General features: G+C 45.5%; 1 protein-coding gene across 1 annotated transcript; it reads right to left on the bottom strand.

Moving 5' to 3' along the window:
* Window positions 1-2,175: 2,175 nt before the first annotated feature.
* Window positions 2,176-21,198, bottom strand: LOC101940872 (3 beta-hydroxysteroid dehydrogenase type 7-like). The gene is made up of 6 exons (XM_024103473.3): window positions 20,599-21,198; window positions 16,705-16,860; window positions 12,952-13,060; window positions 8,772-8,871; window positions 6,628-6,790; window positions 2,176-4,764 (listed from the first exon to the last, which is right to left on the bottom strand). The coding sequence occupies exons 1-6, from the start codon at window positions 20,744-20,746 to the stop codon at window positions 4,325-4,327; spliced, it is 1,116 nt and encodes a 371-aa protein (XP_023959241.1). The 5' UTR covers window positions 20,747-21,198; the 3' UTR covers window positions 2,176-4,324.
* Window positions 21,199-23,119: the final 1,921 nt, after the last annotated feature.

The following is a 23,119-nucleotide window of genomic DNA, read 5'->3' as shown; positions in this document are numbered from 1 at the left end:
GAAACCCAGCAGAGGGAATAACTAATGTGTTTAGATCACTTCTCGTAGGCATCGCTGAAGATGATTGTCTTGCATGGGAACTTGAATGAGGGTAGGCATGTAGTTCGGGGAAGTGTATTCAGTGTGTAAGTGGCAGTATGGGGGAGAGAGGGGATGAGATGAATGGGACATCAAGGCCGGAGATAAATTAACTCCTCAAACAGGGCTTGTAGTGGTAGCTTTGACAGCTGCCATGGCAAAAAGATGGCAGCTCTCCCTGTGCCATTTATTTCTCTGGCGGAGAACACTTTGTATTCCTTTCTATATCTCTTCTTCTTTTCTTTCTGCAGTAGTTGTCAGGGATATTAGCATTAAATACTTACTGCTTGGCTTAACTAAGGGGTAAAGATCGGATTTAATTTGTATGGATGAAATCCAATTATACAATGGAGCCCCCAGGGGAAGCAGTTATACCTGCTGAATCTTTTGGATGAATAATTACACACAAAGGCTCTTCTCCAGAAGGAGAAACAGACATTTTTTTAATGTGTGTTACATAATAGGGTTGGGACCCTGGAAGGAGAAGAGAATGAAGCCCAATGCAGGGAAGGAATTAAAGGATTGCCAAGAGAAAACAAGTTATAATCTGATAAATCAAATATCTAACAGGAAATCTGCAGTAGCATTGACTCAGAGGAGCCAAAATGCAAATCGCTTGCAGCACGGCCAAAGGAAGCTAACTCATCCCTTTGGAAAACAGCAATGAGACGTTGCTGAGTGCTTTTTTCCCATATCCTGATCAGCGAAAGGGAATCCTCTCCTCCCTTTTGTCAAAGCTGGCAAGGTACAAGGAGGGGATGGAAACGGCATAGATTCCGAGGCCAGGAGGGACCATTGTGGTCATCTAGTCTGACTTCCTGGACAACAGGCCAGAGAACTTGCCCAAAATAATGCCTAGAGCAGATCTTTTAGAGGAAACATTCAACCTCCGTTTTAAAATGGTCAGTGATGGAGAGACCACCATGAGCTGCTCCAATGATTAATTCTCTCACAGTCAAAAATGTACACCTTATTTCTAGCTTCTGAATTTGTCTAGCTTCAACTTCCAGCCATTGGATCATGTTATAGCTTTCTTTGTTAGAAGAGCCCATTATTAAATAATTGTTCCCCATGTAGAGACCATGTAATCAAGTCACCACTTCTCCTTTTCTTTGTTAAGCTAAACAGAGGGAGATCTTTGAGTCTGTCGCTATAAGGCAGGTTTGCTAATCCTTTAATCATTCTCAGGGCTCTTCTCTGAACCCTCTTCAATTCATCCTTCTTGAATTGTGGGCACCAGAGCTGAACACCGGATTCCAACAATGGTCGCACCACTGCCAAATACAGAGTAAAATAACTTCTCTGCTCCTACTCGAGATTCCCCTGTTTATGCATCCCCGGATCACATTCTCTCTTTTGGCCTCAGCATCGCATTGGGAGCTTGTGTTCAGCTGATTATCCATCATGATCCCAAAACCTTTTCCAGTCACTGCTTCCAAGGATAGAGAGTCCCCCCGCCCCCCCAATCACGTAAGTATGGCCTACATTCTTTGTTCCTAGATGTGTACATTTACATTTAGCCATATAGGAACACACATTGTTTGTTTGATATCAGTTTATCAGGTGATCTGGATCACTCTGAATCAGTGACTCTTCTGGAGTTGGGCGCCTACCCTGTTGAGGAACTTTAAAAAATCCTGCTCGGCCCCCATCTGCATCTTTAGGCACCTAAATACCTTTGAAAACCTGGTCCATGGTGCTGCGTATCATCTGCATGCTGATGGCAGCCCAGATCCTCTCACTATCTCCCCAGTGGCCTTGCATGCATGTTGAGCAGGAGGAGAGCCAGAAAATCACCAAGTGGATCTTTGCACGAGGGAAATCAGAGAGCAGATAAGCAATTGTCCAGCATCAGTCATGCTCTGTGATAAGAGAATGCGGCCTGACAAAAGCAACCTCATTTCCCCCAACTAGTATCTTCACAAAATCCCACAGTGAGCTGTATCAAGGGCTGCTTGGCATATTGGAAATCATTAGCATATGCACCCAGGCTGAGATCTTCAAAGCTGCCAATGGGATTTGAACACCCAATTCCCACTCTCTTAGAGGAATTTGGGTTTGAAAATCTCTCTTTAGGTGGCTTTGAGTAAATCAGTACAAGTCAATGAGAAGGTTGCTTCATCCAGGCAGCCTATAGAAACACTTTAGTTAATTTACTGATTAAAAAAAAAAAAAAATTCAGAATGCCAGGGACTGAAGACTCTTAAAAACCTAGATGGAGCATAAACCAGTTCGCCTGACCAGCAAGGGAAGACTTCAATGCCTTTAGAAGCCAGTTAAAGCAAAAGTTGTTACCACACATTTAAATCAGAAGGAAAAGTGCCCTACAACTGGACTTGTAGCTCCATCCTGTGGTAACAGAATACTAAGCATTTCCAAAGCTTTAAAAACCACTGCTGGACAATATTTGCTAGAACCTGGAGATGTTCTGACAATGTATATTTTTTCCTTTGTGAAAATCCTAGCAAGCTGCCATCTGCTGCTGAGTTAAAAACCCCAATATCTGTAAAAAGGGTAACATAATGAAATGAAAGACGCTATAGACACAGCAGAGCTGAGTGGAAAAAAATCTGCAACTGATAATTTATTCAATGAATTTCACCTTTGCATATTGTGTGAACAGATTGCAAATTTCTCCAGACCTATTTGTTGTGTGAAATTCTTTACATATTTCTTTAGCAAACAATTCTGCTTAGACAGATCATTTTGCAAAGAGGTGATTGAGGAAATTCCTGCTAACTTGATTTAAGTCAGTCACATGGTCTTGCTTCTGTTTCCTGACTGGATGATTAATGTAACTGACCACTAGCCACTCATCTGATCAAATATACTGCACCAACAAAATTTGTGTGTTGTGAATATTTGAGCACTTGAAATTAAAATTAGCCTTCTATGAATGCTTGCACTAAAGTAAAGCTTGAAAGTTCACAGCCCACGGAAGTGTTGTGAAGCAGATCAATTCTAGTAGAAATTAATTTGTACTTGAATATTGGTGGAAAATTTTCTGCTGTTGACTCAGCAAATGTACAAAATATGGTGAGGGTTTGGTAAGCTGACATAAAGCACAACAGAGATTCAGTTTCAACTCTAAATTTCATATGACTGCCTGCCCCATTTGTGCCCAAGTTATTGCAACATTTTCCAAGCTGTGCTGCATGTTATTTTACTATATGTACTGCATAGCCAAGCACAGTGAGATGGGTTAAAATGACCCCCTCCCTCTCCAAACTCTGAATGTAAGGGCTTCATTTAATGCAAGTCAGGCCCTTAGGGCCTGATTCTCCTTTACGCCATTCTGGCAGTGGAAAGGGCCTTCATGTGGGACTACGTTACATTTGCGCCCACTTTAAGGTTGTTTTGTACTGCCAGAGCCGTGAAAAATAATCTCTGTGCAAATGAGACTCCGATCCAGTATAATTTTTATTCAAGTTGCAAAATGCATCCAACACTCTGACCTCAATTATCAAACCACAGAAATAAGAATGTAACTAGACTGACAAATTGTCACCTCGAGATATTGCAAGGTAACTTTTATGTTTGTTACAATGTTCGGTTTTGGCGGGGGGGTTTAGAGGTAAAATGTACAAGCTGAGCGGCAGAAAGGATTTTGGAAAAAGGTAGATGTGAAAGCTGCTTCTAAGGATAGTGATGAAAGCCTATAGCTATATATATATCTAAAACCCTAAAATTGAGGGGGGATTTCCTGAGTTCTCCGCATCCCCCTAAGAATTATCCATTAAAGACCTCTTGAGTGTATAAGTGAAATAAAGACAGTCCACTTACTAAAAAATGGCTATTCGAGATCACTTTAAAAGTGCCAGTCCTGCTGTTGGAAAAGGATGGAACTTATTCAGGATGTGGAATTAAATTGGTTACCAAAAATAATTTTTGTACAAAGATTCAATTCAGCCTCACAAATCAGAGGTCTGACCCTGCATTCCTTGCTCCGATGAAATGCCACGAAGCCAATGGGGCTACTGAAGTGAGTAAAGGCTGTGGGACATGGCCCCTCGTATGTCTGCTGCTGCAAGTAAATATTGTCAAATGGAAAATGCATATTAAGTTTATGGCTCTCGGGGAGTGGAGAAGTGATACATAATAGTAGCTGGAAGTCATTGCTCTGTGTTAGTCTAGGTGTAATGAGTTGAGGGTCTCTGCCTGGTTCCCAGTGGGAAAGTTATGCACATGACCAAATTCAGATGGAATTCACTGAAGGGGATAAGCTCCTTAGTGTTAAAAGTGCCATCTAGGTCTCCTTCCCGTGGTGCTGATGGGATCTCGAGTTCTTTGTAGCTGACTTTAACCACTCTGTAGTTCGGCGTTTACTCTCTCCCCAGCTGTAGAGGGGGGTGTACCCGAAATGCCTGAAGGCTTTGTCTGTCTCATAGGAGAAGGTGGTGGTTATTGTATTCAACAGAGGCAAGTTTAGGAAGGGCTGTGGTTTCCAAAAGGGGTACAAAAGGATCCTGATTATCCTATAAACGTATATTTGTAACCATACCTTCCAGTAAGGTATGCGTGAGCCCAGCCTTATTGAGGGGTCCATCCCTGACAACAGCTGATATCTCACTAGGAAGCCCTTCCTCGTTGGGGTGTCATCGTAGGAATAATACACCTGCCCAGCAAGTACGTCTGGTTTCAGCTGCAAGTTCCGGGCTGCAAGCACATGCATCCATGCAACATTCCCTGGAGAAGGAGAAGGGAGAGTAGGAATGGAGGAGGAGCCAGCTTGGTCCATGTATTACAAGAGCTTACACCTCTGCATGTTTCGTAGGCAGAGCATCTTTTTCCATCTTGCCTCACCTTTGTCACCCAACCTTCGTCTGGAGGCAGGACCGGCTCCAGGCACCAGCCCAGCAAGCAGGTGCTTGGGGCGGCCAACGGAGAGGGGCGGCACGTCCGGCTCTTTGGCGGCTGTTCGGCGGAGGGTCCCTCACTCCCTCTCGGAGTGAAGGACCAGCCGCCGAATTGCCGCCAAAGACTGAAGCGGCGGCGGTAGAGCTGATCATGATCGCGGCTTTTTTTTTTTTTTTTTTTTTTTTTTGCTGCTTGGATCGGCAAAACCCTGGAGCTGGCCCTGTCTGGAGGGACCTGGTCATTGCCCAAAATATCCAAGGTCCAGTGGTGGCTCCAGGCACCAGGGCTTAGGGTGACCAGATGTCCTGATTTTATAGGGACAGTCCCGATTTTTGGGTCTTTTTTTTTTATATAGGCTCCTATTACCCCCCTCCCACTCCCATCCCGATTTTTCACATTTGCTGTCTGGTCACCCTACCAGCGCTCCAAGCGCGTGCCTGGGGCGGCAAGCCGCAAGGGGTGCCCTGCCAGTCCCTACGAGGGCGGCAGTCAGGCAGCCTTTGGCGGCTTGCCTGCGGGAGGTCCGCCGGTCCCGCGGATTCGGCAGCAATTCGGCGGCGGGTACGCCGAATCCGCATTACCAGCGGACCTCCCGCAGGCATGCCGCTGAAGGCAGCCTGTCTACCATGCTTGGGGCAGCCAAAAAGTTAGAGCCGCCTCTGCAAGGTCCATTCAATCTCTAGTTCCCCTTTTGAGATGGCCAACAAGTGTCCAGTGTGACTTTGGTTCCTGGGAAATGTAGGGGCAATATTTCATAGTCAGAGACAGATTGGACTCAATGGTTTTATTCCTGGCTCTGCTGCATGTCTTTTGGACAAGTCGCTTAACCTATTTGGCCTGACTCTCCTCTAACAGTGGTTTCAAACCCCTGTAATTCCATCCTTGGAGAGGACTCTATTCTTAAATCTGGAAGATTTACTGGATAATTCTATCCCTGCTACAGTACGGTTCAACATACCGATAAAAGGATCTCTTCTGTATTAAATTCTATAGGTTTTTGTACAGAATCATCTTAAATTTCCATAGAATCCTGTTGGTTTAATCCCTATTAAATTCAATCACTCTCTTCCTTCCAAAAGGAACGTTTTCTAAACTTTACAAATAGAACTAGTTGGTCTCTTCCCGCCTTCATGTCTCCCTCCCCCAATCTAACACAGGGTTTAAAAAGAAGAGGCGAGACTTTTCAAACAAAACAAAAATTTTCATTTGGTTTGAAATTTTGTTTCTAGGAGATGAAAAATTTTATTTTGAAAACCAGTACGTTTTCAAATTCTGGGGGTTTTGCTTTTTTCCCTTCCTGGAATATTCCCCACCCGCCCATCCCTGGAAGAAAAAATACATTTCTGCCACCTTTCCCCCCCCCCCCCCCCTTTTTTTTTTTCTATTGCAAGTTTTTTCCGTGTTCTAAAGGATTTTTCATTTTGTTTAAAAAAAGAGTAAAATTCCATACAAAAACTTAGAACAAAATAATAAAGTTGTTTTTTAATTTTTTTCCCAGAAAACCCTTAATTTTTTTTTCCAGCCGGCCCTATTTAGAATTTTTTAAATTATTTCTGTGTTCATTCTTTACACTCCTTGCTCGCTGTCGGAACATTATCCAGGGTGTATAATAGTCTCATGGCCAAAAAGCAGACTGACCCTTTAAAAATAATCTGGTAAAAACCTGTAAAGGAATCAAAGCAACATACTCACCTACGTACGTGCAATTACGTTCTGTATCTTCGGGTTCCAGGTAGTCCAATACACCTCCTTTGGCTTTGGCCACGGTATGCGAGTCCTTTAGAACCAGATACTTCTCCCCATAAATTGTATTTGGACAGATGATGCATGTTGCAAGTTTGCCACCATTGCTTAGCTGTAAAATCAAAACCGAATGTTTGACAGACAAGGTGGGTGAGGTAATACCTTTTATTGGACCAACTTCTGTTGGTGAGAGAGACAAGCTTTCATGCTTACACAGGGTTGTTCTTCAGGTCACACAGAATGTTAGCAGGCTATGGATTCGAGGATGAGATCTTCCATGGTATTTTTGAGTTTGTTAAATAAAAAGCATGTCATGTGGAAATAAAGAGACTACTAAACTGCTTGGGCACTTTTGAAAAAACACTGTGAAGTCCTGTTTTCAGAAATGATTTAGGCACTTGGGGCCAGATTTTCAAAGATATTCAGGTGCCTAAGGTTGCATCCTAGTGGGATTTTCAAAAGTGCCCAGGTGCCTAACTCCCATTGACATGCCCAAGTCTCTTTGAAAGTCAATTGGATTTAGGAACCTAAGTGCCTAAGGAATGTCTACACCAGGGGTAGGCAACCTATGGCACACGTGCCAAAGGTGGCACGCGAGCTGATTTTCAGTGGCACTCAGACTGCCCGGGTTCTGGCCACTTGTCTAGGGGGCTCTGCATTTTAACTTAATTTTAAATTAAGCTTCTTAAACATTTTAAAAACCTTATTTACTTTACATACAACAATAGTTTAGTTATGTATTATTGACTTATCGAAAGAGGCCTTCTAAAAACGTTAAAATGTATGACTGGCACATGAAACCTTAAATTAGAGTGAATAAATGAAGACTCGGTGCACCACTTCTGAAAGGTTGCTGTGTCTACACAACACACTAAGCCCAGTTCTGTGGCACTCGGGCTTGTGGACTCAGTGTTTTCAAGCCTGTGCTTGAGCATCCACAATGCATTGTAAACCTGGATTTACAATTGCTGCACCTGGGCCTCTCAGCCATTCTATGCGTCCATACTGCACTGGGAAGACCTTCTGACTTGGGCCTGTGACTTGAGCTGCATCCAGACTGTAAAATGACAGGGCTTGGACCCCAGTCACAGCAGGACTCTGGCTTTCACCCAACCCTCCTAGTGGGGTCTGAGAACCTGGGTCCTGAGTACTTGCTGACCCGAGTCAGCCTGATTTGTGTGGACAGAAGAGGGACTTGAGCTTGAACCTGGGTCAGAGCTCAGGTGTACTATGCAGTGTGGACATCCCTTTTGAAATTGGGACTTAGACTCCTATCTCACTTAGGCACTTTTGAATATCCACTTACATGGAATATTAAGGTCAATGTGGTCTCTTGGGCCCTGATTCAGCAAAGCACTTGAGCTCATGCTTAAGTAATATTCTGTTCCTATGAGGCATCTCCATTACTGGAGGTTTGCAACCCTGGTAGCCCATTCTATACACTCCTCTGCTTATTTCTTTGCGAATAAATAGTCCTGTGGATCCATCCAGGGTACCACATTGTCTATCCAAGATCTTTTTCTGTCTCGTGTTCTTCTGCCATCAAGTTTCCCTTCCAGTGCCCATAAACGTGCATTACCCACTAAACCTCTTAAAATATACCTTGTAAATCAAATCTTTCTTTTCATAAGATCTTTAACTAGCATTTTCTGAGTTTCAAGTCTCTCTAATACTCATTCACTGGTTACGTGGTCTATCCATGATATTTTTCAGAATTCTTCTAACACACCATAATTCGAAGGATTGTAGTTTCTTTATAATTGATTGCTTGAATGTCCATGTTTCACAGCCATAATTTAACACAGACCAAGTGTAAGTTTTTCAGACTCATAAGTGGCATTCACTACAATGGAATTTAAGCATGTGCTTAAAGTGCTTTGCCAAATCTGGGCCTTGGAGCGTTACGGTCTGCTTTATGATGCTGTGGGAACACCCAGCATAAATCAATGTAAGGCTTTTCTATGGGAAATCAAAACTGCAGCTGTTTGTAGTTGATCAGCTTTGAGTGGCGGGATTGTATGAAGAGAATCATGGGCTCTTGCCTTCCGTAAATCCTATGTTATGGTACTGAGGCTGCTGTCTGACTTTTGTACCTCTTTTCCATTGGCTTCAAGTACCAATTTTTCTGCCATGGCCTTAGTCTTCCCATAAGGCAGTTCCACTTCCCCACTGTACTTGGTGTCTTCTGTTCCTCTGAGATAAATGAAAAGAAGCAGTAAGTGATCAGGGTACTACAAGAGACTGCCACAAAGCTGCTAGGCAACATCTCACCTTTGGCTACGAATTACATGTCTTGGGCAGGGCCGGTGCAACCCATTAGGCGACCTAGGTGGTCGCTTAGGGCACTACAATTTGGGGGGCGGCGACTGCGGCGGTATTTCGGCGGTGGGACCTTCTGCAGCCTCTGTGGGGGGCGGCATTTCGGGGCGGGACCTTCCGCTGCCTAGGGCGGTAGAAAAGCTGGCGGCGCTCCTGGACTTGGGAGTCTGGGAGAATGAGGCCCTGATCAATACTGGGGGAGTCTGAGGTCTCAACAGCCCAGAGTATGAACTGTTTTCAACACTACAAAACGTATTCACTGGGCTGTATTATTGCTGGTTTGTTCTCGTTTTTGTTTAGTGGGGTTTGCCTATGTCTAATTAACCTGTGTAACTCACTGCCACATGACATACAATGACTGAAGCAAATAATATTTCAAAAGAAGTAGGCACCTCTGAAAACAATAGACTCAGCTTTTCTAGCAACCCACGCATGGCTGAATGTGGCCCAGGAAGAGAGAGGGTAGAAAGAATAAAAGCACTCACAGCTAAAAAAGAGAGACAGGCCCATTACCTGGCATAAATTAGAAGGAGCAGTTGCTGTTTAATTTTCCAATACTATTAATTATAAGGCATTTGCAAGCATAGTAGACACATAAAAGGGCTGCATACAGTATTAGGTGATCGCATGGAAGTGTTAATATCAGTTGGTTTATATTATATTATATTATGGGCAAATCCTGTTCTTAGGAGGTAAGCAAAGACGTTCCAGCTGTCTGGCTATCACAAAGACCTTTTCTGTAGTTGCAGGGAGCAGGCCCAGATGGATGCAGTGCGGGGAGCACTTTGCCGCTGCTCTAGAAGGAGCAGCACATGCCCCAGGCTAGCTGTAGATCTTAACTTACTACTGAGTGAAGGAGAGGGAGGCCCACAGCATGGGGGGATGGAAGAGCTATAGAATAATCAGCCACACAGACACCTGCAATAATCAGCTACAGAAAGGGAGGACAGAGCAAGCATACCAGAGGATTGCCTCTTGACAGAACCCTGGAATTTTGTCCATAGTTACCTGGCTTGGTTAGTGAATAAACCATAGATGCTAATAAGGTGGGTTCTAGCTCAGTGTGGAATCTGGAAGGAATTTCAGCAGGGCGAAGAGATCTTGAGAGATGGCGGAGCAGGGAAAATCTGCTTTCCTCTGGAGCACTAAGCAGGGATCATCCATTAGGATCAAGTGTATATGGACACACACTGTACTACTTGTAATTACCAGGAAGCTAGGCTTTGGTTCTTCCGATCTTCCTACCTGCTGTGTGTCTATGTCCCCTTTAGCAGTGTGCAAATGCTGCAAAAAATGTCAGTGAAACTTCCTGCATGTTTTTAATGAATTCCCTTTTGTGTTTTGCTCTCTGGGTGAAAGTCACCCCTTCCCCCTCCTGCCGGCAGAGTGCCTGCAGAAGACCCATGCATGGCTCCAGGGGACTTGGAGTCCTCTAAAGGCCATAAGTCTTGCACTGCCCTTGTGCACAGGAGTGAATTCCACCCTCCATGGATCGTCTAGCAGACGAGTTTGCTGGCATGAACATTCTCTGAGCCAGTGGAGGTTAACCAGATATTGAAGTTCACGGGTGGGGTGACCAGATAGCAAATGTGAAAAATTGGGACAGGGAGTGGAGGGGTAATAGGAGCCATATAAAAAAAGCCTCAAATATTGAGACTGTCCCTATAAAATCGGGACATCTGGTCACCCTATTCATGGGTGGCAGCCACCATTTTGCCCACAACAGTGGGGACTGAATTAGGGATGCCCAGAACAAAAAGCATGAGCTCATGCTTATATAGGCCCAATCCAATGCCTTAAGCAGATCATCCTTCCTATTCGCCTAATAATGAGTGAAGTGTCACAACATCCCTCTGCGATACAGTATTATTGTCCCCCATTCACAGATGGGGAAAGTGAGGCCAAGAGGTTAAGGACTTGCCACAAGTTCTCTCACTAAATCTCTGGCAATAGGAAGGATGATCTGCTTAAGGCATTGGATTGGGCCACAGGAGATCTGGGTTCAGTTTGTGGCTTTGCCACAGATGCCCTGTGTGACCTGGGGCAAGTTACTTGATCTTTTTGTGCCTCGGATCTCCACCTATAAAATGGAATGGTAATACTTCCTCTCTCTCCACCCTTTGTCTATGTAGTAGTACAGTGTCTAGCACAATGGGCCCCCGATTTCAATGAGGACTGCTAGACGCCGCAGTAATACCAATAAATAATAAGAGTCAGGAATTAAAAACTCAACTCTCCTTCTGCCCTATGCTTTTATTACAAGGCCGTCCTCCCCACTCCCTGTCTGTGGGTGATGCATAGGACAAACAAACTAGAAAACACACGTGGGGCATGGTTCATTCCACCCTTAGGAGCCTCTGGAGGCCCAAGACAATTAGGAGGTTTATCTAGAAGTTCTAGTTTTAATTACTTTCTTTCTGTATCTTCAGATCTTTTTCTCTTTAAAAGAAACTGCTCTACCAAGGATAACTAACGTGCATGTGATTCTTGGACTGCAGTGCGCTGTTGGGAGTTCTCATCCCCCCACCCTTTAAAGCTTGCCCGTAACAAAGAGCTCAGCGTAATGCTCTTGCTTTTCAAAATGATCACAGATAACTGAACACTAATGAGACTGGAGCGGCATTGTCAGAAGGTATCTCAGCGGTAGCTCTCTCAGAGGGATTGAGACTGACAGAGGCATTTTCTATTCTTGTCGGATGCTGAGGTGTTAGCATTATCCCAGCACCCATCACCCTGTCCAGAGACTAATCGGGCTTTGTCTGTGTCAGTTCACCAGGATGTAAAAGTGAGTTGAATATAATTACACAATGAATGATGGGGAGAGGGGGGCAGAGGAGAGGAAAGAAGATCTGGCGCATGAGCTGCAAGAGAGAAGCACAGAGTGGGGGGAAGCCGCATTGCATGTATTTTCAGTGTGGTGACCATGGCCATATTGTGCAGTTTGCCAGTCCTCCCAGCTGGGCTCCATTAAGAGGCAACTGGTGCATTTTCAGACCATGGGCCTCGTTCTTGTCTCGCTTGACACCACCTTGCGTCCATTGACTTACTCTGGATTTCAACCAGATACAGGGGAATCGGGCCCATGTTTTCAAAAGGATTTCCTATTTGCCCTACCCGCATGGGACATGAGCCAGAGGGTACTAAGTTAAATTAATTAGGGTCTCTGGCTGCTGGGATCTTTTTTTCACCCTGGATTGTGTGTTTATGGTGTGTTTATTTTGAGGCAAATAACGTTTCAAGCATTCAGGAGACCAGACTAGATGGACTGTTGCTCTGTTCCATTTGGGGCACAGTTACATGCCACTAGGCCACCCCCCTTAGACAAGATTTGGGGTAACATTTGCAAAAGCGCTTAAGTCCTACTGAAAGTCAATGAATGGGACTTGAGCTCCTAAGTCACTTGGGCACTTTTGAAACTTGTTAGCCCGTGTCATTGAAAGTCAGTGGAACTTAGGAACCTAAGGGCCGATCACTGCTGAAAATGGGGCGTAGGCTCTTAAGTAACTTCGGCACATTTGAACATTTTACCCTTTGGTCCTGATCCAAAATGACTGTTGATTTCTATGGAAGCAGAATCAAGCCCTTAGCACCTACTCAGGTATGGTCAGGGGATCTAGGGGAATGGGGCCTTGAGGCCAGGAATAAGTGGCCAATGGGAAGGGCTGATAATCTGACAGATACGTAGGTCATATGCAGCTGGGTCATATGCCACTTGGTAAACTTTTTATCCTGGAGTTTTATCCACTAGTGTTCGCATTTAGGCCACATTTGAGGCTGTAATTGCTCAAGGAGAATGGTGGCAGGGAAGGACCAGCACAAAAGGGAATCACCCTGGAGGGAAAAATGCCTTTCCCTCGTGTCCAAGCAAAAATCCCCAAGCTGGCTTCAGCTCCAAAGCTCTTCTTTCAGTCATCGGACAAACCAGACAGATGCAACGGATCCGCTTAGGCTCACCTCAGCATGGGTTCTTGTCGAGTGTTGGGTCCCACGGCAGCAATGGAGCTTGTATAGACAACATATGGGACGCTCAGGGTGTAGCAGGCCTTCAGCACATTTTCAGTACCTGAGGAGCATGTCAGGAACGAAAAATAATTAATAACCTTCATTGGTTTGGTTCCTGATCTATTCGCAAAAATAGATTTGCAGAGTCAAGGTTCGGATTTGAACTAAGACTGTTTTCCCACGGGTGGATCTCATTGCAAAGCCACAACAAGGTCTGGGTTCACCACGTTCAGATATTTAGGCAAGATCACTCAGTCTCGGTGGCTCACCAGATATGGGACTGGTGGCTACCCTTGAAAATTTAATGTGACTTGACTCACGTGGCTACTATCAGAAGCTCAAAATTTACCATCAAACAGCAGCCTCGGGTGGTTTGCAGATATCTAGACAGAGCAAAAACCTTCTCATTAGATACTGTGTATTTCAAATTTTGTGTCCACCACGTTGGTAGTTTGCAAGCCAACATTGAATACGAACTATGGTTGACTTTGTGTACACTGGCAGTGCAGGTAAAAAAAAATACCCAGGTGGTTAGGATTGCCACCTGTTTAGGTTTTCCCAGGATCATCCTTTTTTTGAGGTAGCTGTCCCAGGAAATCTGTAAGAACCCTGCCAGCTGTCATGTTTTATTGACTTAGGATCATCCTGGATCTCCTGGGGGCGGTTTTATAGCTCAGAGGTGGCAATTCCACACATGGTTCTAGCCCTGATGCGAAGAGTCCTGAGCTATATGCATTTGAAAAAAACCACAACAGTAATATTTTATACCAATGGTCCAAGCACAAGGCCAAATTTTTCCACTTTCTCTCTCACTGAGCATTGCCCTACTCCAGAGGTAACCCTACACAATGGAGTTAAGGGGCTATGCAGCATGAGCAAGGATGGTCAATCTGGCCTTGTAGTCAGTTTGTAGCGATTCAGACCAGGCCTGGAGTCCGCTTTCACAAAGGGTGAACAGAGAGAAAAAGGTCTTTATCAGCCCCCGGGAACAGCAATCGGTTTTCATTTGTTACAAAATCAACAACAAAGGGCCAAAAAAATAATTAAAATGGGGATTGCTCCATTTCTGTTGACTCCCACGGCGTTTGTGGCAGGCACTGCTTACAACCGTCCTGGGACAGATAGTGGATTAAATTAAGCCACTATTGTGGCAGGCCTGTTTGTGGACAATACCTATGTCAGCTCTGACAAAATTTTGCAGATGTGGTATTTGTTATGATTCTATGGCACGATAGGATAGTTGCATTCATTGTGATGATCTTCAGTTTGGGCTCTTCTAGGAAAATGTGTATGGCAATGCCAGAACTAGGGGTGACTTCCTACTGAAGTCAATGGAAGCTGAAGGAATTCAGCATCTCATATGTCTGGGTCCCTAAAATATCTGTAATATCCCTACCTTGATATTCAGCTTCTGTTCTTGAATTTGCAGATCCTGCTTGGATGCATGTTAGATTTAATTTTTATATATGTTTGTTTGCTTGCTTACTTGGGATGGGCATTCTTTGGCTTCAGATAGTATTCATCTAAATAGAGCCTGATTTTTCAGAGGTGCTGAGCAGCTACCCTATGAAAATGAGGAACGTTTTATAGGTCGAAAATTGAACTCCCCAAAAAGCAGAGGGAGGCACTAGTCACTTCTGAAAATCTTGGCCCGGGCCTAGTTCTTTGGGCTAGTTTCAGAGGCCTTCTCTGTTCAACTGGAAAGTCCTCCAAGTTCACAGAGATCTGTAAGTCCCTTTCTAATAAACTGCTGATTTCAAGCAGACAATGAGGAGAGGATCTCACAAAGCCAGTAGAAAACAGAGCCCTGAGGTCTCGCTCTGAATATTACCTGCACTAACAAAATACAGCCACTTTTTTTTTTTTTAAGCATCAATCTTGAAAACAACAAAAATAGAGAAATGGATGTTGGCCTTGAATGCATCAGTAAATCGCAGGTGCCTTAAGCATTAACCAAGCAGGAAGAAAAATATAAAGATCATCATTGCAGTTAACTATTATATCAGCTAGTGGCCTGACATGCATTAGAAATTCTTGCTGTAATGGGGATTTCATTTTTTTTTATAACAGTGCTCATTCACTGGATTTATGAACCAATTTTATTTAAGCAGATTTGTAACTAAGATGGAAAGGAAATCTGTGTAGGCGGTGACAGGGAGAAAACACTGAGGACAATCTCACATGTATGCAAGGCCTTGTCTACACACACAATGGTAGGGCTTTTAACTAGACTGGTATAATTAAAGGGGTATCAGTGTGGACGCACTTATACTGGCATAAATGTACTTAGAGCAGTATAGCTTTTTTTTCCCCCCCATCGATTCCAAGGCCAGAAGGGACCATTGTGATCATCTTACTCTGACCTTGTGTATGACACAGGGCAAAGAACTGCCCCAAAATAATTCCTACCTAGAACAGATCTGTTAGATAAACACCCAATCTTGATTTAAAAATGGTCAGTGATGGAGAATCCTGTTTGTTCCAGTGGTTAATTACTCACTGTTTAAAAAAAAATTATACCTTGTTTCCAATCTGAATTTGTCTATCTTCAATTTCCAGCCATTGGATTGTATTATACCTTTCTCCGCTAGATTGAGGAGCCCATTATTCAATATATATGTTCCCAGGGGCGGCTCCAGGCACCAGCGCACCAAGCGTGTGCCTGGAGTGGCAAGCCGCGGGGGGCGGGCTGCTGGTCGCTCAGATCACCCACAGAACCGCAGCCGAATCCGTGTGACCAGCGGACCGCCCGCAGGCGTGCTGTCGAAGGCTGCCTGACTGCCGTGCTTGGGGCGGCAAAAAACAGAGCCGCCCCTGTATATTCCAGAGGTAGGTACTTACAGACTGTGATCGAGTCACTCCTTAACCTTCTCTTTGTTGAACTAAATAGATTGAGCTCTTTTAGTCTATTGCTATAAGGCAGGTTTTCTAATCCTTTAATCATTCTCATGGCTCTTCTCTGAACCCTTTCCAATTTATCAACATCATCCTTGAATTGTGGAAAGCAGAACTGGGCACAGTATTCCAGCAGTGGGTTGCACAGTGCCAAATACAGAGGCAAGATAACTTCTCTACTCTTCCTCGAGAGTCCCCTGGTCATGCATCCAAGGATTGCATTAGCTTTATTCCCTTGTCTTCTTAATTCTTGTAATTGTAAGCTACTTGGAGCAGGGTCCATCTTTTTGTTCTGTGTTTGTACAGGCCCTAGCACTATGTTGTCTTGGTCCATGAGTGGGCTTCTAGATGCTATTGCAGTATAACTAATAAATCATAATGCATAAGAGTATAATTACATCTGCACCAGGGGTTTATACCCCTATAACTATATTGGTAAAACAAATCACTCCCCTAACCAACATAATTATCCCAGTGCAAAATCTGTGTGTAGCTAGGGCCTTATTTGCCAGGGCTGTATTTTGCTCCCTCTCCATGTAACTTGGCATTGCACATATAAAAGCTTTGTAGAACTGGCAGCAAATTTCATTGCCTGGTCTCAGCTAGGGTCGGGGGCCAAGAGAGAAACTTTCTTGCTAATGAAGAAAAGGTCACTTTTCTAATCCACCATCTGAGTGGTGCTTCTGAACTACAGGAAGTAGAAAAGCACTACATCAAAGAGGATACGTGTTATGTTCTCTTACACGACTCCACACACACATGATGTGTGACTATCAGTCTGTACTTAATTCCTTGCTTTAAAGCGCTTACCAGCAACATTGACAGCTTTCATTTCCCGAAAGGGTACAGTATCTGTGTAGTCCACAATAGCAGCTGTGTGAATAACCACATGGACTCCCCGCATGGCAGAGAGGAGCAGAGCGTAGTCTCGGATGTCTCCTTTCATCACTGTCACACAAGTGGTAGCTGGAAAAAATGTTTAACTCCAGATGCAGAAATAAAAACATCTTCCTGCAGAAGGAGAATCCTGCACATAAAACCCTGTTCTGCCTGAGACAAATTCAAACCCAGTGCAATTTGCTACTGTAACCCACACACCTCCTGGGTGTGGTGTTCTGTCCCATCTAGTGGCACCAAGACCACTTAGAGAGATTAATGTGTCTGCTCTACAGCCTTAGCCAAGGGCCATGTGGCTTTTAGCTCATGCAGTAGAGGCTCATTCATTTAGCTTTAGAGGTCCCAGGTTCAATCCTGCCTACTGCCAACCAGGGTCTGTCGGTATTACACTGCCACTCCACTGAATCCGTTGCACTAAGGCAGAATATGACCCTGTATCTTTTACACCCAGAGACCTGGGTCCTCAGCTGGTGTACGTCCTTCGCTCCAATGGAACTATGCTGGCTGACGCGCTCTGGATTGGGGCAAGGGTCTGTCATTATAAATGCCTAGCACTCATACACAGTATAGTACTGAACAAACCTGAACTAATTAATTGAAGCCAACAGGGCCACAGAGATGCAAGTGAGCAGAGAATTGGTCCAGTTGCTGGTGATGGGGGAGCAGAACTTCACTACAGAGGAAGCCCTATAGAATTTAGCAGGGACAAAACCACGAGAGTCCAGTAGAAATTAAACAGGGTTCTATGCAAATTGCTTAAAAACACACAGAATAAAATAGAGAACTATAGGTTGGTTTAAAAATGGCCTAGGGAAGTTCTCCTTGCCTATTACATTCTGTAAGGGTTTTTTTCCACAAGGCCGGGGCTTGCTTCTGGGCTCTCCCTTCTCGTTGGCCCAGCTATACTGTACCTGCCTACTTCTGCAGCTACAACTAGTTATTTCCTTACTTCACCAGGGTGTTGTGGTGGATTTAGCCCATTCTCCTGCGCTGTAGTTCAGAATACCTGGCTAGAGGTTGGCTCACTGTATTTCCTGGACTTTCTCTAACGTGAGTGAAGGGTGATACAGGTCGGTTTGGCATGGAACGGTGCTGTCTTCTTAGCTTGGGGAGATGGGGCTAAGAGGACACAAGTATCCTGTCTCCCAAGAGTGCGGAATGGCAGCCTCCACAGGATGGTGGCCAAGACAGTTGGTGGGCGAGTGCCTCTACTCCTAGCTGGATTAGGCCTAGCCTCTGGGCAGAGGTTCAGGGCCTGCAGTTTCAGGCTACTCCTATGTACTGTACTCCTATACCACCATAAATGTCCCTTCAGTAAAACTCAGCCTGGGGAAGACCCTGTGAAAGACATGGGTCTTCTACATCTGCCGGTCCCAAGCTGTCGTCTGTGGATTGCTGGTGCTCCCCACGGCACTTGCTATAGGCCCCCAGAAAGGTGGCGCTCCACTAGTTTCAAGCAGTTAACTTGCACTAAAGGAAGCTACAAAAACATTGAATCCTCCCCTCATTTTTGTCAGTTAGCAATTGCAGCCCACTGGTGAGGGTGTTTCTAGAGCAGAGGGGACCTGCCAGACCCACTCACCAGTGGGTTACAGGCTGTATTTGCCACAAGGATGTTAGGAGATTGGGAGGGTGGGTGGACCACACGGTTGGGAGACCCTGAGATGCTCCTTCTATTAAGACATGGCTCACCCTATGGAAAAGTTTAGGAACTGCCGTCCTCCATGGTTTTGATCCAATTCCAAGGCTTTACGGAGTCCCACTGACTCAGCTGTGACCTACTTAATCATCATGAATATTTCAGCAATCAAGTAAGGGACAGGAAAGCCAATGTCCCTGCAAATGCAGCAGCCAGAGAGTTTGAGGATCAAACAGTGCAGGAGAGATACAGAAATGCCCAGGTGGCTAGAGTCTCTTACCACCTCACTGGCCCCCTGGAGCGAGATCAAATCTCATACTTGCACCAATGAAGGGACCTTTTTTTCTGTCTATTTAGTACAGCCCGAGGAGTGAGGTCTTTAAAGCCTGCAGAGCTCCCCTATATTCTTTCACTTTTGCCACTGCAAACGTGTGTGTGTGTTGGCAAGTGCTGCAGGGGAACTAAGCTGATTGTGACCCTAATGCCCCACTCCTGAGAGGTCCAGACCACCCACAACTCTGGTGACTTAACCAGAATTGTAGGTGCTCACCCCTGAAGGGATCAGGCCCCAGGTAAGGCAATTCTAAAAGGCTGGGGCAAGAAATCAACTGTGCTAGAAAGCCTAGGCTCTTGGGATTTATTTTTCTCAGTGCCCCAGAATTACTTCTAACCCCGTTACTTCTCTCTGGTCTGTTTTGGTCAGATCTGCCACGCAGCATAGGAATCCCCTGAACCAGGACTCGGTGCCTGGAAGGGTTCTCTTGACACAGTCAGCAACTTTGGTTACTATACTAGTGACAGCTGAAAATCTGGTCTGAAACAAAAGGAGTCAAATTCAGACCAAGGTGCAACTCCATGGATTCCTGTTGTCTAACAGCCTTAGGCCAGGCCTACAATCTAGGCGCTACAGCAGCACAGCTACGATGCATAGCTACGCTGTTGTAATCCCGTAGTGCACAGCACCAGAAGGGGTCTTTCCTTTGCTGTCGGAACTCTGCTTCCCTGAATGATGGTAGCTAGGTCCATGGAAGCATTCTTCCATCGACCTACCTGCATCTACACCCGAAGTTAGGGCGGCAGATGATTTTTCCCACCTCTGAGCACCGCAGCTGTGTCAACCTAAATATTAAGTGTAGACAGGCCATCAACTCCTACTTCCATGGGGATTTGCACTGTAGTCCCAGTAACCGTGCTTCACGGCAGTCATGTCAGCCAGCAGATGCCCCTGTGCTACTAACAAACTCCTACTCCAGAACCCATAAGCCATGCATGGGAATCCTTCCCTTGGGTACCCCCTGGAATCTCCTCTTGTTCTGAGCATTCATTCTGTCAGCATCTAGATGAAACAACAAGACGACTCTCCTCCCTCCCCTAAAAAAGCTAGTGGAGCTCAGAAACTCCCAGGGTTACACCCAATACAGACTGATACAGAGCACTGGTTGCTGGGCATATCGCTCTGCATGGATGGATGGATGTTTACGACTCCAGTAAAAGGTGCTGTTTTTCCAATGCGCCATATGGTAATAAACTCTGGTTACAGAGAAAAGGCAGCTATGCAACAATGCTCAGGGTGGATTAGTTTAATTGTACACCTGATCGCTAAAAGACAGCTCTAGTTCCTCGGGCAAAGCTCAGGACGCCGATAGAAGGTTCCTTCCAATTATTTCGTTCTGTGTACCAGTCACATTTCAGGACCGCTTCTGCAGTCCTGTCAATTTTTTGTACTTGGGCTAGAACCTTGTTTGGGATGGAGCTGTTTGACAGGCTGGATTTATCTTGCTGTTGTGCGTTCCAGCTGGTCACCAGGCCACTAGGGCAGATATAACCAGTATGTTGTGTCCTCCAGCTGATGGCTGGGCTTAGGGAGTGCACATCTTACATATCATCATAACTGACCCTTGATCCAGGACTCTCCCGGTCCCCTGGCAGCACGTCTAGTAGATAAGTCAATACAGGTCCTCTCTCTGTATAGTTTCAGTCCCGTGCTATCCTTTTCTTAGCAGGAAGTTACTATTTGTAGTTTATTCTGTTCAGGTTCTTACAACATGCCTGTCGCTGTGGTATGGTATCTTATACTATGCCCACCACCAAGCTATCTCCAGCATAAGTGGAACAACTGCTTCCTTGAAAGGAAGAGAGGCTATTGCTAGTACGTGATATTTCCTTACCTGTGGCAAACTTCTTCACTTCCTCGCCTGCCACTGAGTCAAAGACCCGGACTTCACTGACATAGTCCTCCTTGCACAGCAGCTCCACAATGTGCTCCCCAATGAAACCACTTCCTCCTGTCACCAGGTATACCAGCGCTTCACCCATCTTGGAGAGAGGAGTGGTTGCGGTAGAGAGGTGCTTCCAAGATCCTCTCAAACGCTGACTGTCTCCCTCTTGGCAAATTCGTTTAGAGAAGAAGTCTAAGGTTTAATCATTATCTAGAGTTGGGACTGAACATTAACCTCAAAGTTGTGTGTGGATGAAAATTTGAACCACAGCGCAGAGTCACAGAACCCCCTCAGATGCTGCAATACTATGTCCAGACAAGCACTGGGCCATAGGGCTCAGCCTGTCCCTCCCACGGGGATACCCCAAGATGTGCTCCTGTGCTGTCTCCCCACTTTGTGTTGGAAGGAGACAGGTTTTCTGCAAGCAGAAAAGTCTTAAATTCTAAACACTTTCACAGGCTTTTCCACTGGAGGCAGATCTGCCCTTTGGGCCTGATTCTGAGTCACTCTGGACTAGATCCACAAAGAGAATTAAACATGTAACTACCACATTAGTCACCTAAATCCAAAATTTAGATCCTCAACTTCCCCCGCACCCCCAGCTGCCACCTAACCCTATAGGTGCCTAAATTTCTGCCACACTGGACATGGGTGAAGCCCCCGTGGGATCCTTAAACTAAGCATTCCCTTGCCTATCTGGCCTGCTCAGAGAACACCTACTGGATCAGGCCTAGCCCAAAATGGAGATGGTGGTGGTGCCAGTGGACCTCTTTATTTCTTTTAGCCCAGCAGTTAGAGCACTCACCCAGGTTGCAGGAGACCCTCTACCTGATAGGAGATTCTGAGCACTGCAATGCCTCTTGTGAATATCACCCTTAGTCTTTCTCTTCCCCATCTGTAACATGTAACAAAAGGATGGAGCTCAGCTGTTCTCAGTGGTGGCAGATGACAGAACAAGGAGTAATGGTCTCAAGTTGCAGTGGGGGAGGTCTAGGTTGAATATTAGGAAAAACTTTTTCACTAGGAGGGTGGTGAAGCACTGGAATGGGTTACCTAGGGAAGTGGTGGAATCTCCTTTCTTAGAGGTTTTTAAGGTCAGGCTTGACGAAGCCCTGGCTGGGATGATTTAGATGGGGATTGGTCCTGCTCTGAGCAGGAGGTTGGACTAGATACCTCCTGAGGTCCCTTCCAACCCTGATGTTCTATGATAAGAGCACTGTGCTGCCTCACAGGCCTGTCACGAGGATTAATAGTCTAAGGATATGTCTACACTGCATTAAAACACCCGAGGCAGGAGGGTCTCACAGTCCAGGCTCCAGATCAAGCTCAAATGTCTACACTGCAATTTGGTAGTCCCACAAGCCCGAGTCAGCTGACCCAGGCCAGCTGTGAGTGTTACACTGCAGTGTAGACATACCCTGGTGACACCAGCTACTACAGTAAGTGAGACAGCCACACAAGTGCTGCATGAGCGGGGGCTGTTACATCAGGCAGCCTTGATCATGTCCTTATCAGTGTTGCAAGGAAGAATGTGATGAGGTAGGAGGCCTTGAGTTTGGGTTCATTGACATTTTCCTTTGTTTACATGATGTGCTCAGCTCTAGCTGCAGGACGGGGCTCTCGATAGCTGCAATGTAATCATGCCGGCGCCAGGCCAGGAAACCTGCCAATTGCTGTTTTGAATGTGGTGAATGGTCTGGAGAGAGGGATGACAAGCCTCCAGGATTGTCCTGGAGTCTCCAGGAATTAAAGATTGTCATGTGATGAATCCTCCAGGAATACGGCCAACCAAAATTGGCAGCCCTGTCTGGAGAACAAGATGTAAACGCTGCCAGCCCCACTCCCACCAGCATAAATGAGCAGTAACGCCACTGAAATCAATGACCCAGAACCTTCACTCTAGCCAAAGACCACAGAGTGCAGAGCAAGAGAGGAGAGAGACAATGGAGAGTTTTACACTCTCCAAACCCCGGTGTCAGCTGGGTGCTAGCGTCACTCAGACACAAGGTCTCCAATAGGCTGATACCGCAGCCAGGAAGTGGTGGGGTTTGTGTGGCTTCCCTTAGCCACACCCTCTATTTCAGCAGCAGGGAGGGCAAGAGGTGTAGGAATAGCTGTGTCACTTGTACACCACGGGAGGATTCTGCTACACCAGGGTGCCTCTGGTCGCTGGCTGTGCTGGGGTTAGGGCTGCTTTGTGGCCATAGTGCAATACGGGATTTGGGCCAGTCAGGTTTACGCATGTGTGAAGTGGGCGCGGTCTGTATGAATGACTTGGCTGGAGAAGTACACAATAGAGCATAGCCGTGTTTAGTTAGCGGAGCTGCAAATGGAGAGGTGGGAGTGAGAACACTTTTTCTTTGCAATAGCTGCAATAGTGGGCATAAACTGCTCTCTTCCAGAGACTGAACATTTTGCTCTCCAAGATTTGTACAAGCCCCAGGGATATTGGATCTGACTGGGATGATTT

This window comes from Chrysemys picta, chromosome 19, assembly GCF_011386835.1.
Source record: "Chrysemys picta bellii isolate R12L10 chromosome 19, ASM1138683v2, whole genome shotgun sequence".
NCBI lineage: Eukaryota > Metazoa > Chordata > Testudines > Emydidae > Chrysemys > Chrysemys picta.
This window is presented reverse-complemented; position numbering and strand designations above follow the sequence as displayed.

What these genes read in the sequence shown, in the direction of transcription:
- LOC101940872 (XM_024103473.3), bottom strand. Translation starts at nt 20,746, where the DNA reads ATGGGTGAAGCGCTGGTATACCTGGTGACAGGAGGAAGTGGTTTCATT. An exon ending in CGACAAGAACCCATGCTGAG is followed by an intron (nt 8,872 to 12,951) that starts GTGAGCCTAAGC and finishes CATTTATCTCAG; the next exon opens with AGGAACAGAAGACACCAAGT. An exon ending in TTGAAGCCAATGGAAAAGAG is followed by an intron (nt 6,791 to 8,771) that starts GTACAAAAGTCA and finishes TTGATTTTACAG; the next exon opens with CTAAGCAATGGTGGCAAACT.